The sequence below is a fragment of the Malus sylvestris genome, chromosome 14, assembly GCF_916048215.2.
Source record: "Malus sylvestris chromosome 14, drMalSylv7.2, whole genome shotgun sequence".
NCBI classification, from domain to species: domain Eukaryota; kingdom Viridiplantae; phylum Streptophyta; class Magnoliopsida; order Rosales; family Rosaceae; genus Malus; species Malus sylvestris.
The window spans coordinates 12,830,835-12,843,197 of NC_062273.1; the positions used below are offsets into that span (position 1 = coordinate 12,830,835).

At 37.7% G+C, this 12,363-nt stretch overlaps 1 protein-coding gene across 1 annotated transcript; it reads right to left on the reverse strand.

Moving 5' to 3' along the window:
* Positions 1-8,797: 8,797 nt before the first annotated feature.
* LOC126599767 (uncharacterized) lies at positions 8,798-9,679 on the reverse strand. The gene is made up of 2 exons (XM_050266206.1): positions 9,035-9,679; positions 8,798-8,931 (listed from the first exon to the last, which is right to left on the reverse strand). The coding sequence occupies exons 1-2, from the start codon at positions 9,249-9,251 to the stop codon at positions 8,816-8,818; spliced, it is 333 nt and encodes a 110-aa protein (XP_050122163.1). The 5' UTR covers positions 9,252-9,679; the 3' UTR covers positions 8,798-8,815.
* Positions 9,680-12,363: the final 2,684 nt, after the last annotated feature.

A 12,363-nucleotide genomic window follows, 5' to 3' on the forward strand; every position in this document is an offset into this window, starting at 1 on the left:
CCTCCCTTTTTACATAAATCATGGGTTTAATGTCTGAAAGCCCAAGTAACGAGGCCCAATATAATATGGTACCAACATGATTGAATCACATTATTGATAGCCCATTGTGAGACTAAGCTTACCCCTCCCCTTAATGTAGATAATATCGTCTGTTAAAAAAAAAATTTGACAACTAATTGAATCACATTATTATGCACGTGCAAAAGACCTTTTTATAACTGGTATTGCATGCCTCTTAAGATGTTTTGAACGTGTTTAAAAATAGAAAAAATAATATTTAATAAACAACGAATTAAATCACATTATTGCTAGCCTAATGTGAGGTACTAATTATAAAATAAAATTAAAAAAAAAACTGTACATAAAAATTAATATTAAAAAACATTATTAATATGACGAAAATACCTCTGCATTATTTGGTGCATTATTTTGGACTGCTTTTGAACTTTTTTATTTGGGGAGCATTTTGGTTCAAAAATTTTGGTGACGCCAGTGACCCCAAAAGAGACTATTGGCTTTATATATAGCGATAGTTAACCAACTAAAAGCACTCTATCGTCATTGATATGGTTAACTTTACTAATTTACACTCATTTTAATAGCTTTTTTAATTGTGTAATTTGTATTTTTGTTTTTCATGTTACTAAGATTTTGATTAATGCAATTTTAATTTAGAATTCTGAATAATCATTTTTGTTTGGGCTAATGCAGGATTTGGAAATTAGGATGATCATTTTCGGATTTCTATAATTTTGTATGTCCAACTACAGGTAATCTAGCGCTCTCAATTTTTCATGTGCCTTTAATTTCAGTTTTTCTCCTTTTCCTCATTGGCATTGTGTGGTTATGGCTTCAATCTGATTTCCTCATGAACTGAGTTTTATTGCTGAACAGACTTGGGTTTTATTGTGGGTTTATCAGTCGTGTTCTTTTTTTTATTTTTTTTATTTTTTGAACAAGCGATATCATTTATACTAGAGGAGAGTGGGTGTGTTTAGCCTTACAATGAGTTAATAATAATGTGGTTCACAGTCGCCTATGGCGAGAATTAAACCTAACACCTCTCATTTACAAGTAAAGAGGAATATCACTAAACTGTAGTACTAAACGGCTTTTCAGTAGTTAGATTGGGAACATAATCTTTGTGTAATTCTTCTTATTTATAGACAGTCAATTAGACCTTACAAAGCATGTGACGATTGATTATTTAATCTTTGTGTAATTCTTCTTATTTATAGACAGTCAATTAGACCTTACAAAGCATGTGACGATTGATTATTTTCAATTCATGTGCAATCTGCCTGCGGATAGACTCTTTAATGTTCATTTGAATTACCTAAAATTGGGATAACGCAAAAAACAACACAATATGCAGAATTATCCAACTGAAGGCATATCGGTAGATATCTGTACAATCTAGAAAAGCAAGAAGATAAAAGGAATGAATTTGTTATATAGGAGTAGTTATATTTTGAACAACTCATTGTATGTATATAATATCGGTGTAGATGGTGAAACTATTAACAACTACTATATATACTTTTTACATGTTTTATGTAAATAGCTTTTACATATTTACACGGACAATGGTTATGATCTATTTTTAATCCCGCAGCAATGCGTGGGCTAAACTTCTAGTCTTCTTTTAAAAGTTTAATTTTAATATTTCTCTTCAATGGGCCCAATTTCTACTTTTTCTTTATTTTAATAGGTTCAACAACCACTTTTCCTTTACTCTTATGCTGATCACATTTTATGCCGATTTTCAATTCTTGTTTCAGGGTGTTACTTGTCTTCTGCTGCATTCGAAGAGATTAGAGTTCTTGGTTCATTTTGGTTAATTGGTTATCAGTGCTGTTGAACCATATATTTTCACAAATTAAAAATAAATAAATAAAAATATAAAAGAAGTGGAGTAGATGTGAAGATATGTGGGGATTGCAAGTGCCCACCATCTCCAAACCTGGGCTAAAAGCCAAATGACCCCCCCCCAAACACTCTCCAACCCATGTTAAAATTTTAGGCTAAATGCCAAATGTTATTTCTGGGCCAAATACCCCCCCAGCTTTCCCCATGGCTAAATGCCAAATGTTTATCGGAATTTAAATTTTTTTAAATTAAAATGTTCATAAAATTAATTTACAATAATCCACATATTTATTTTTAAAAAAAATGATTTAAGAAAAAAATTAGCCTAAGTTCATTCTTTAATAATTCCGGGCTAAAATTTTAGGGCAGCAGGGTTGGAGCAGAAAAGATGTTTCTGGGCTAAAAGCCAAATTTTCCGGGCTAAAAAATTTAGCTTTTAGCCCAAGGGTTGGAGATGGTCTTAAGGAGTGAAAACAATATGGAGGTTGATTTTTATCCCTAAATATATATAAAAATGAGATAATAAAATCACTTCACAACTGGAGACGTGGGTGGTTTTCTACAGGTATCCCACTATGCAGGGTACGTGGTAGCACTCACCCACTAACCACAACTTCCGTTTCCACTGTTCGCCTATAAAATGCACTAAGCCAAAGCAAATGGGAGAGAGACGACAAATGGCTGAGAGATATCAGAGAGAAGCAGCAAAATGAGAAGAACCAAAACGCTGCTGAAATTCAAGAAGCTTTGCAGAAGACAAAGTGCGGAGAAAGTGAGAAGCAAGCAAGAATCTCTCTCAGTCATAAACCAAGACCAAGAACTCCAAGCGAGGGAACCGAAAAATACAAAGGAAAGGTGGACAACAAAAAGGAAAAGCAAGGACTCAAAAGGTATAAATCCATTTTTTGGGTTATTCTTTCCTTTGTGTTTTGTTTTGTTTCTCTCTACTTTGCAAGGAAAAAAAAGAAGCAATTTGCTTCTTCAATCTCTCCCATTCCCCGAAGCAAAAATGAAGGTGGGGACTCTAAAGAAGCAAGCCTGTAAACGGGTCGGGTTTATTGGGTTTGGGTCGGGTTCAACCCGATATGTTAAGTTAACAGATCATCCGAACTCAACCCGTTAAGCTAACGGATCACCCGAACCCGACCCGTTAAGCTAACGGGTCACCCGAACCCGACCCGTTAAGCTAACGGGTCACTTGTTTCACCCGTTAACAATTATTATTATTATTTTTTGCATAAAATTTATTTTTTGTTATTAAGACTTTACTAAAATTACTAAAATATCATCAACTAACGAGTGCTAACAAGTGTTAACGGGTCCTAACGGATCTAACAGGTTGACCCAAAGTGACCCGTTATTTAACGGGTTGTTAACGGGTTCACCCGTTAGCGACCTGACCCGTTAAGCATCCATCCAAATACAAATATTAACAGATTGAGTTGGGTCGGGTTAACGGGTTGGCTCCAAAATGCCAGGGCTATCTCCAAGGCCTCAGGATTCATATCCAAATCCCACAACAATTTGCCTTTTTCGGAAAAATGCAACCAATTAGCATAAAAAGGTGGTCAAGAAATCCCAGCCGTAGTTTATGAGTTAGAAGACAAAAAAAAAATGCTTCAAAAATCCCAGGACCTACTCGTTAAGCATTTTCTCGGCACAACATGTCTCTACATAGACACGAAGGTGCCGAAAATCTTTACGGGGACGGTCAAAATCTACTCGTCAAGAATTTCCTCGGCACAACATGTCTCTACGTGTCTGGAGATGCCGGAAAATGATTTGTACAGAACGGTCAGATCTACTTGTTAAACATTTTCTCGGCACAACATGTCTCTACAAAGACACGGAAGTGCTGACAAATGATCTCTACGGGGACGGTCAAAATCTGTTGGTCAAGAAATATTCTACACCACAAAGGTTTTAAAGACAGCAACGTTTAAAAGAAAAACAAAGAAAGAGAAGAAAAAGGAGTAGTCCATGCCACTCCCTACAGAGCCGTCCCAGCCATGAATTTCTAAGTGGTCTAGACCACTCGTCGAAGTTCGAGATGAATCTCCATGGCTAGACGCTCTACGTTCCATGCCATCATCATCGACTCCATAAATTTCCAGGGAGTGGTCGCTGCTCTCCATTGTCTATGCTCCGTCCAAAGAAAGAAGACGCATGTAGTCCTCCGTCTTCACCACAACTAAACTCCCATAAATAGCACGAGTCTGAAGAAAGCAAAAGGTGAAAATAGCGGAGATGCAACAGTCTCGTGTAGAGTGACAACGTAGCTGCCAAATAGGGATGACAACAACATTCCTCTACTGTTGCAACGAAGAGTAGTATGCTCTTTCCTTGGTGACAAGTCTTGGAGAAAGCCCAGCCAACAATTGTGAGTACCTTACAAATAGTAGAAAAAAAAAGTCATCCTGCCCTTTTTGTTTTGAGTACACACTTGGGGAAAGAAACCACCGACTGTGATGGTTGCAGCAAATGAGAGGAAGGCAACCCCTACTCATTGTCATTCATTTATTTTCTTCTCATGCAAATATGAGAAGTGAAAAAGTAATGAAGATGAACAAAGCAATCTCCACTATGATTTCAAAGACCATAGCAGCTGTTGTTGTATGTCTTTCATAAAGATCCCATTAAAATTGGGATAACAAAAGAACAAAGAAAGCTACGGTAGAAAATGGAAAATATAGAGGGAAAAGAAGAAAGAAAACATATTGTTCATCACGTGGGTGTTGCAGCAAGCTTGTGGTGAAATCAAAAAAGAAAATGATGTCTTCCTACAATTAGGAAGGTTCCAGCAAAAGCACATTTAAAATGATGTTCACATAAGGTTCCAATCTTATAAAAAGGCTATTTAAACATGGACCCACAAAGAAACAAGACAAAAACTTCTGAGAGGAAGATGTCAATTGCTGCTTCCATGTCTTTTGTCCAAGAAATAAAAGAAAGATGGATGAACCTCCATGCTACACACGTGGGCTTTATGAATATGGCCTCCATCAAGTTGAAATTATTCATGAAGCCTGAAATGCGGAGACAAAAGATACGACACTAAGCCAAAGTCAAATGCCAAAATATTAGAGGATTAATTTTACTTAGGCGCTCAAACGGCACAAAGTCGCTTTAAAATTCCAATGGCACGAGGCCGCCTCAAATGGCACAAAGCCACATCAAATTCTAAATGGCACAAAGCCGATTAAATAGCACGAAACTGATTCAAGCTCCAAGTAACTCAAGGTCCTCGCCTACAAGAGCCTAAACTGCACAAGGCATCAAATCCCAACAAATACATTGTGAACTACGCCGGTTTGATTCCGCCAAGGATACATAGGCAATCTAGTACCATATTATAGACGCAACCACAAAGCTCAAACACAAAAAACTGAATCCCTGGTTCATTCAACCAAATTGACCCAAACAAAACCAAACACCAAATCCTTTTTAGTGGGTCATTCACTCACTAAAAATCCGCATACCAAATCAAAAGAACTACAGGCGGCTTGATCCCTCAACGAGGGTACGTAGGCAATTTAGGCCTTTCGCTTAAATGCAGCCACAAAATCAAATAAAAACACCAACCCTCGAAATTCATATTTTTCATGTTAGAATCAAGGGGTGTTCAGTTCTTTAAGTGAAGGGTTGTAATTAATGGACGCATAGTCTAGAATAGGTCGAACTCAAATTAATAAAACCCTCTTCGGAAAAATGAATGAGGGTGAAATTGTGTCGAGTGAATTATTTGTTTACATATTGTGTACAATTTTTGCTCAACAGGTGCATCATGATCTCTAGAAAGTAGTTGGAGGCTATTTTCAAGGGAATGAATATGGTGCTAGCTTTGATGGAAATTAAAATAAAAATTATCAAACTTTTGTTGTAAGGCTCTAATATTTTCTTATGTCCTAACCTCATACCTGGTTGCTTAATTTTTTTTATTTTATTTTGTCAAATGATAGATTTTGTTAGATTAACTATCGACGAGGTTCGAGCCCACGCAGCCATGCAAGGGCTCAACACATTTCCATCACTGTGGTAAACAGTCACTTGCTACATGATTGCTTAAGTTGGATGTTCCCAAAGCTGTCTAAGAGAACATGTTGCCTATCAATGAGTTCTGGTATCCTTTGCCTATACCTCAGAGTGAGATTTTTGATACCATTAACTATAGTGCCATTAAAGTTAAAAGTGGGTACTGGTAGGGATGTTGATATATTCATGCTTGTTAAAACCAAATTCGTGCACCACCGTGAGTGGTGGAGATGCACAAATCCATGTAACCTGTAAAAGAACAAACAACCATGAGCAAGCCTTGGGCACAAGGGGGTTGGCGGTGGGTGGGTGTGCGCCAAGGGCTCTTTGACGGTCAAGTTTGTAATCAAGTATAAGATTCAAGTAGTGGGCAAGATAATTCGAGTGCAGAGATTCTGTTATTGGAAACAAATCCTAGATAGGTGTATTTGTGTGAACCAGAAGAGATACATTTTAATGATAAAATCCTTATTATAAGCTGGGAGAATCCTAGAGGATATGTAGAAGTAGATATTGCACCATTTAGGAGTTATGATTAATTGTGGCACACACTAGGGATAGATTAAAAAAACTAAAAACCTAACAAAAAGGGGGACCGGACACTAAACTAACATCGAAAAATTAAAAACCGATAAAAAACTTAATCAAAAAAGAAAAAATAAAAGGGTAAATTACATAGTCCATCAGATTTGAGGTCTATTACAATCTCATACAACAACTTTAAAACATTTCACTTTCATATTTCCAGTACCATTTTATTTCAAAATAACACCTTCGTTAGATTTTCCATCCATTAGTCTGTTAAATATTGGCGTGGCTGCCACATTTCTGCTGATGTGGTTGCCACATGGCAAAAAAAATAATTTTTTAATTTTTTTTTTTAAAACCTAAATCTTCTAAATATTAATATATATATATATATAAACTGAAACCTTCCCTCATCCTCATCTCTTCTCCCTGCAACCCCCAAACCCATATCCCCCATCTCCATCTTCTTCCCTGCAACCTAGAAAGAAAAGAAAGAAGAAGAAAAAAAAAACCCCATTCGATTCGTATTTTCCCCCATCTTCCCCTCTCTTCCCCTCTATTCCCCTCTCTTCTCCCCCATCTTCATCTTCTTCCCCCAACCCCCTACCTGCAACCCATAAAAAAAAAATAAAAAAAAACCCAGATCCCATCTCGCCATCACCGGGTTCGTGGAATGGAGGGTGTGTAGAGAAGGAAAGAGGGTGGGTGCGGAGGGAGGGAGAGTCGTGGGTTGGGGGGTGCACATGGAGGGTCGCAGGTGGGGGGGGAGGGTGTTCTGGGTTTCTGGTTTTGGGGTGAGGGACGTGGGTGGGGTAGGGTGGGGGGGGGGGAGGTTATCATTTCTGGGTTGCATGGAAGAAGATGAAGATGGGGGATATGGGTTTGGGGGTTACGGGGAGAATAGAGGATTTTGGGAGTTGCATAAGGGTAGGGGGAGAAGGGATCTGTGTTTCGGGATTTTCTAGTTTTTTTTTTAATTTTTTAATTTTTTAATTTTAATATTTAGAAGATTTAGGTGTTTTTCTTTAAAAAAAATAAAAAAATATATTTTTTTTAAAATAAAAATAATAATTTTTTTTCCATGTGGCAGCCACATCAGCACAAATGTGGTAGCTACGTTAACATTTAACAGACTAATGGATGAAAAATCTAACGGAGGTGTTATTTTGAAATAAAATGGTACTGGATGTATGAAAGTGAAATGTTTTAAAGTTGTTGTATGAGGTTGTAATAGATCTCAAACCTGAGGGGCTACTATGTAATTTACCCAAAATAAAACCGAATTGAACCAAATCCCTTTACACTTAAAACGACCCTATTTTATGTTTAGAGTATTTAAACCTACGCCTCATCTGCTATCTCCTCTCATAGCCCGCTACTCACTCACAGTCACAACCTCACCCTGCAATTTTCTTATTATTAGTTTACCAATGCTCTCTACTCTCATACCCTTGCTGCTCCACTCACAAGTCACAACCTCACCCTGCGATTTTCTTATTATTAAATATTAGTCTACCAATGCTCTCTGCTTTCATACCCTTGCTGAATCCCTTTAGTACAGCTACCTTCTCACTTTCCTCATTTTCTTATTATTAGTCTTCCAATGCAAGCCTCGTTTATAAATTCCATATTAAAAAAAAAGGGAACCGAACAAAACCAAACCGAAAAAATAAAACTGAACCAAAAGAAAATTGAACCGAATCAAATTGAATGGAAGTTTCGGTTTGGTTTTGGTTTTGGCAAAAAACCAAACCCACTCCTAGCTCACGCCAGTCCTTAGATTGTAGGAACTCCAAGACTTATCGAGATCTAACTGATTCCATACTAGATTAGATCTCGTGTCTTGCGGAACAAGCTTGGTTATTCTAGCGAAGTCGCTCTGACTAAACTTCTGTGGTGGCACCGCTGCTCCAATGGATCCAACTTCGCTCGGAGCTAATGAGTCCATAACCGAACTTCTGAGGTAACGATATTCAGATCAACAAATTGGGTCCATATATTCACTATTCTAAAGAGGTGGAAAATCTGGTCTCACATATATAATGAAAAAACACCCATAGTAGGTAGCCTTAAAAAAAGTATATAGACATGGATTATTTTTTGGAATGCCTTATGGAACTTAACATCAATCACCCTTTCATAATTGAAACGTAAATTGCGTCACTAAAGACTTTGAAACATGATCCTGTCTCACTTTGTCACATTCCATCAAATCTGTTAAGGGGGCGTTTGTTTCACCTCCTTAGGAGGGACTGGACTGGACTGGACTACAGTCCCATGTTTGATAGGTGATGGGACTAAGTTAAGTGGGACTAAAGGGGACTCGTGTGGACTAAAGGTCTCCTTAAAGGTTCTTAGCGAGGCACTCCCCAAACCATGGGACTTGCTAAGACCGGTTTCTTCCTCCTCCCTGAGAGCCCTTCTGTGAGTTCTGGGCTTCTTCCTCCTCCCTGCGAGGGTTCTTCCACCACCAAAAAATGGCCAAATTTGTTCTATCACAAACTACAGCAAGCACATAACAAACGCAAAAATTCAATCTTTTCTCAGTTTTCCTACCAACCAAACAAAATTAAACCCAAAACCACATGAAATGAAAGAAATTAACCTCCAGAACTCCTCGACGGTAATGAAGGTGTAGATCGGGCCGATGGAGCTGCCCCAATCCTCCTGCTTGGACTTGGCGGACTTTGCGGCAGGGCTATTGAACCAGAAGGTCCAGGAGTGCTCCAGGGAGTGAGACTGCGGCGCAATTCCCTTCGAAGGCTTCGACGACGCCGAGTCTTGGTTGCCGACGATCTCTCCTTCTTCAGGCTCGTCGTCATCCTCCCTCGGCTTAGCGTTCGCCTCGGTCTTTAGAGGAATCACAACAGCAAAGAAAAGGAAAGGGAAAAAAAAAAAAGAACAAAAGGGGGTGATGAATGACGCTGTTTTGAGGGAGGAGAGAGTGGAAAGGAAAAGAAAAAGACGAAGAGAGGGAAAGGGTCGGAGCAAAATTAGGAAGAAATGGAGATGGGTGGTTTCAGAATGAAAAAGCAAATAGACAGTGGAAGTAATAAAATATTACTAAATATGTATTAAATAATATAAAATATTAATAAAATATAAATGAAAAAATATAATATTAGAATTTGTTGTTATCCTGTTGTTTAGTCCGACACTGCATCAAACGCTTCACTAAGACAGTCCAGCTTAGTCTAGTCTAACCCAGTCCAACTTAGTCCCTAAAGCTAGTCCAGTCCGAGATAGTCCGGTGCAACAAACGCACCCTAAGTCTCTAATGTGGCACAAGTCCACTTAGTTGCTGACATGTGTTGCCACATCATTGACACATAAAAAATTTAATATTTTAAAAACATTAAAGAATCACTTTGAAAAATTAGCGATGGAAATTAGAGGAAAAGACTTGTGAGAGCGAGAGAAGTAGCAGCGGAAGAGAGAGGCTTGCGGCTGCGGCGATGTCAGGTAGCTGCATCACTCCTGGATCGTATTGTGAATGCCCACAAGCCTTGTTGTGTTCTTCGCCATAATCAACCGGGTCGCCCTTCATATAATAGAACAATTCACGAGCTCTGAAGCTTCAAAAACCCCCACTAAACCATGTTATCTTCAAAAGGTGCAGAACAAGAACAACTATTAAGATATAAATCATGAAAACTAAGGCATTTATTGCAAGTAGATTTGATGGATCGTACTTTTATATAGAGGATTTGAACACGAAAGAAGCCTAACAGAACCAATAGAGCAGAGTCGCGTATAATTTTAAACTCGTTCTCTAAACCCTAGCTGCTCTAAACCCATGAGTGTCGAATGAGAAATCTAGTGTATTGCTCATTCGATGCCCATGGGTATCGATTTGAGAAATCACCCATGTTTTTATTTGTTTTCTTTGTAGTTCACGTAGCATTCTTCGCCATATCCCAGCCTTCATCACCGTTTTTTGTGTCTTGGTAAACCCAATCCTTATCCTACAACCACCCTCCTTCAACCTCAAACATCCACCCTCTTCCACTTGTTCATTTGCCTCTCCTCTCCACCTGCCGTCCCTCCCTCAACCTCTACTCAAAGCCACGAGCAACAAACCAGATTTTGTCCCCTTAGTCTCATCCTCGTCCCTTTTGTTTTCGTTTTTGGTTCTACTTGCAGGTGCTTGTGTTTGTGGTTCAGATATGTTGACTCTTCTCCAGTGTATCAGTCTTGGTTTGGTTTGCGCTACGTTTCCTTCGTCGAATTCAACGCAGAGTTGGTTTTCTTCGGGTGATTACCTATGTGGTTGCTGGAAAGGTGATGGCGGCAGTCGAGGTCGTGTTGTGCAGGTTATCTTCTGCATTTTTGCTGATTGGGCTTTAGCTATCCCTATGTTTCAATGGAACTGCTTGCTTTGTTTTCGACCACAAAAAAGAACCAATAGAGCAGAATTTAGGTTGTTCTAAAAGAAAAATTGTGAACGGTGTACTGGTAAATAAAAAAGAAATCTTCTTGAGCAGTTTGGAAAAGGATTGAAGATTCGCATTCAACATAAACTGAATCAAGTAAATAAGCTAAGAGTAACCAATTAAAAGTTACGGTGAAAAATGGAATTACAATTTACAAATACCTCTGACTCTTCAACTTCTTCTTCAACCCCCAGAAAAGCAAAACTTAGAAGGCTCCTTACTACAGAACGAAAAGTCTGTAGCTTTATTTTCTCTTTAAAACCAAACCTGAAGCTTTTCTACGTACGCATGAAAGCCCTTCTCCGCTGCCGTTCATTCACTATTTGTTTCTTTTATTTTTAATTTTTTAACTGATCTCTTGTAAACATTAAATATATTTTAAGCTGATGTGGTAATGACATGGAAAACATGTCAGCAAGTAGTTGGCTCCACTTATGCCACAGGAACCAACATATTTGACGAAATGTGATAAAGTAAATACTGATCACGATCCTCTCCTTAGCAAATGGTGAAGATCATTCTAACCAAGTTCATCAGGCCGTTGAAATTTTATCCAAATAGTTATAATTATTATAACTTATAGAAGGATCCTTGTTTGTAGTATTTGGATAAAATTTTAACGGCCCAATAAGCTTGGTTAGGAGGATCTTTATCCTTTGCTCAAGAGAGAATCCAAATCCAAAGTAATACGAAACTTGAGTTTCAACGTGTTGAATAACGCAATTTACATTTCAACTGTTAAATAACGCAATTTACATTTCAAGACAAAGACATTGCAAAACATAAGCCTAGAGACAACAACGTTTTCTAAAGGAAAAAAAAAAAAACTAAATAATACAAAAATAGATTATAAAAAAATAAATCTGGAATATGGTATACAGTAATGGAGGCAGATTGTCTGTCCTCCTGTTATAGTGCCCTTCTCATCCACTTCTATTTGTGCAGTTACGATTAAGCTACGTCAATATTTTATATTGATTTTTTTATAGAGATAATAAGATAAAAAATAATAAAAATATAAAATGTTGATGTGACTTAACCGTGACCGCACAAATAGAAAAAAATAAAAAATACACTATAACAGGAGGGCAGACAATCTACCTCCTACTGTAATACCTTGACAGAACAGCAAGCCATAGCTTTGTAGGTTTGTTGCTGTTTGCAAAACGGAAATTAAAAATAAAAAAGATTCTGCAGGTTGCTGCCGCTGCTGGCACCTCCAAGGCTCCAACGGCTAGTTTGAAAGATGACCACTCAACGGTCACTAACCCCTATCTGCCAAATAGACCAAAAGAATCATATATGTATGTTTTGGGGCCAATATCTAAATTTTTTTGGGAAATTGTGTTCTTAATGTTGGGTTTTTGTTTATCTTCAGTTAAAATAATATTTATAATACTCAATAGACTATTAAAAACTAATAATTTTTTTAATCTTTTAGGAATTGTGTTAATTAAATACCTTCACAATTCATTCTAAGAGACACATGGATCGTATCATT

Excerpts from the sequence above, each read along its gene's own strand:
- LOC126599767 (XM_050266206.1), bottom strand. The coding sequence starts at position 9,251 with ATGACGACGAGCCTGAAGAAGGAGAGATCGTCGGCAACCAAGACTCGG. Across the intron at positions 8,932-9,034 it reads ACCGTCGAGGAGTTCTGGAG|TTTGTGATAGAACAAATTTG; the intron begins GTTAATTTCTTT and ends TGCTTGCTGTAG.